This window comes from Sinocyclocheilus grahami, unplaced genomic scaffold (assembly GCF_001515645.1).
Source record: "Sinocyclocheilus grahami isolate Dianchi unplaced genomic scaffold, SAMN03320097.WGS_v1.1 scaffold706.1, whole genome shotgun sequence".
Lineage (NCBI taxonomy): Eukaryota > Metazoa > Chordata > Actinopteri > Cypriniformes > Cyprinidae > Sinocyclocheilus > Sinocyclocheilus grahami.
Window position 1 is genome coordinate 685,741 of NW_015505885.1, and position 2,500 is coordinate 688,240.

The following is a 2,500-nucleotide window of genomic DNA, read 5'->3' on the forward strand; positions in this document are numbered from 1 at the left end:
AAACACATATACAATATATATATATATATATATATATATATATATATATATATATATATATATATATATATATGTATGCATCTATCCATAAAAAAATACTTTTTTTTAATACAGATGTCAATAAGGAACATTTTAATATTCCAATTCATGCAATCTGTGTAAAAAAAAGTTTTGGCATTTTTTAAAATTTTTATAAACGCTCTATGCCCTTAATTTTTGTATATGTAATCCACAAATAAGAAAACCTTATAATGTTAGTTCCACACATGACAAAGACATCTGATTCCCGAAAGGTTACTCGTCCAGCAAGTTGTAACTGAGGTCCAGAACCTCCAGAGTGTCCCGCTGCTGAAGGATGGCGTCGTAGGGAATCTCCACGAGGCTCTGGTAGGCCAGAGAGAGTCTCTGGAGGCCCAGCACCACAGCAGGGCCGCCGGGGGCCGAGGGCCCGGTCTCCATATCACTGCTCTCACACTCTTCACTGCTTCTCCACCACGGCATCAGGACACATAATGAGCGGATCCACCTCCTGACACTGTCAAAAAAAGATGTTTAGGGTCAGTTAAGGGTTGGGTTATTTTGGTACATGATCAATTTATGCCAAAAATTCTGGGTACGTTTGGTGCAACTACACTGTAAAATCATATATTACTATTAAATATCAAAATATTACTGCTATACATTGCACTAATGAATATTCCACAAACAAACGGAGTTCTTCTGCTAAAACTGTGTGACAGTCCAAGTAATCAAAAAAGGCATACATTTATAGCCTATATGTAAAGTTATGAAATAGCCCATGAATTCACATTCTAACAAAGAACTGATCGATAGATTAAATCCTACTAAAATCCTACTAAAAATCCTACAAGTCCTACTTCAAGGAACCTGCATGCAGTTTTGTGTATTTTGGGGCCTTTAGAGCCTCCTACAGTTAAGCGAGTGGAATTCATAAAGTCGTAAATATAGCGCCTTCATAATTACAGTGGAAAGCTGCACCAAAGCCACTTTAACGCAAGCTTTCAAGGTAAGCCTTTGAAGAATCTGTTGCACAGTCCGTGGTTTTCCTGTGGAATTGGCCTACTTTTACTGTTTGTTTCTGGTGTTGAAGCTTCATTACGCTGAATAAACAGCTTATCGTTTAACGAATCAACAACTTATCTACTAATATTAAACACGTTTGCCATTAAACATTCGTTTTGGATTTATCTATATTTAGAGTTTACACCGAAAAAAAAAAAATGCTGTTTTATAAGAGCAATAACAGACCGTTTTGCGACAAATAGAATTCGGTTTACGGCACTTCTCATTCGGTGCGATTGACCGTCTCACGACTCTGACAGAAATTCAGTTATCAAGGCTGTAATGTGTATAAATTGGCTGTTACACTTTCTCCAGTGGCAGAGCAGCGGACCTTGGTCTCTCCCAATGATTGACCATTTTACACGTGCTTTTGTTACTGCCGTAAAGCAATCACCCGTTTTCACAGAATTTCGTACCTGCTCACCAAACTCTGGCTACTCCCAGAACAAATGTTTGAGGGGAAAGAAACAGAAGTCATCCGCCTTATTATCAGTTAGTGTACCATCAGAATGATTGGAAGATCAAAAACTGATCTTTCAGGGTACAAAAAAAATAAAATAATAATTCATACCTACAGTTGCTTTAAAATGACAGCCAAATAAAGTAACACAACACAAAGGCCACTGAATTATATTAATAAATGATGAATACATTATTCAAATATAAAATATCAGGTTGCGCTTTTAAAATATGGACTTTAATATTTCTTCAGTATTTTTGCTCTTCAGAAATTAACTGTATGTGTTATTCATCAGAATTTCCACAAAACCACAGATGCAAGGAATTCCCAACAGTGCTAAACCTAATCACATACACTTCAGAAAGAGAAAGCATGATTTCAGTGCATATGAAACTTACATCAGATCACATCAGGATTACAGGAAAATGTCATTTCCATTCATCCCCACTGACATATTTACACCTGAAAATAAAGGTTCCAAAAGGTTTCGCAGCAATGTCATAAAAGAATCATTTCTGGTTCCTCAAAGAACCTTACAGTGAAGAATTCTAAAACAGAACCTTTTTCTTTGTTCCACTATAAAGAACCTTTTTGTGGAGTGGAAATGGATGTTAAAGGTTCTTCATGGAACCATAGATGTTGTCAATTAGAGAACCTTCATTTTTAAGAATTTGTCATACAGTCACAAGAATTCCGCATTTGGAATTCTATAGGTCAGAATCGTAACACTTACCAGGGTTAGCTGCTCTCTGTAGGCCTGCTGAAGCGGTGAGTGAGTGAGTGCGTCTGCATACGACCCTTTCTGCACAAATAAAATACCTTCTTTCATGGCTGGAAATGCGATCACAAGATGGGATAATCACATTGCCTGTTAACCCTTTCCTTGGGGTTTACGTGAACTTCATAAAAATGTCTAAAATAGGTCAACAGCTTTTATGAATCAGCTGATGCTATAGT

The 2,500-nt window shown here is 36.8% G+C and overlaps 1 protein-coding gene across 1 annotated transcript in view; it reads right to left on the bottom strand.

Annotated features, from left to right (window-relative positions):
- The window catches only part of LOC107559952 (leucine-rich repeat-containing protein 72), a 7,229-nt gene extending 4,878 nt beyond the window's left edge, over positions 1–2,351 (bottom strand). The window contains exons 1-3 of the mRNA XM_016243983.1: positions 2,277–2,351; positions 1,942–2,005; positions 299–535 (exon numbers count right to left, since the gene is read on the bottom strand). Coding sequence (XP_016099469.1) covers positions 299–501 — 203 coding nt within the window. The 5' untranslated portion in view covers positions 502–535; positions 1,942–2,005; positions 2,277–2,351. The remainder of the gene's footprint in view (positions 1–298; positions 536–1,941; positions 2,006–2,276) is intronic.
- Positions 2,352–2,500: the final 149 nt, after the last annotated feature.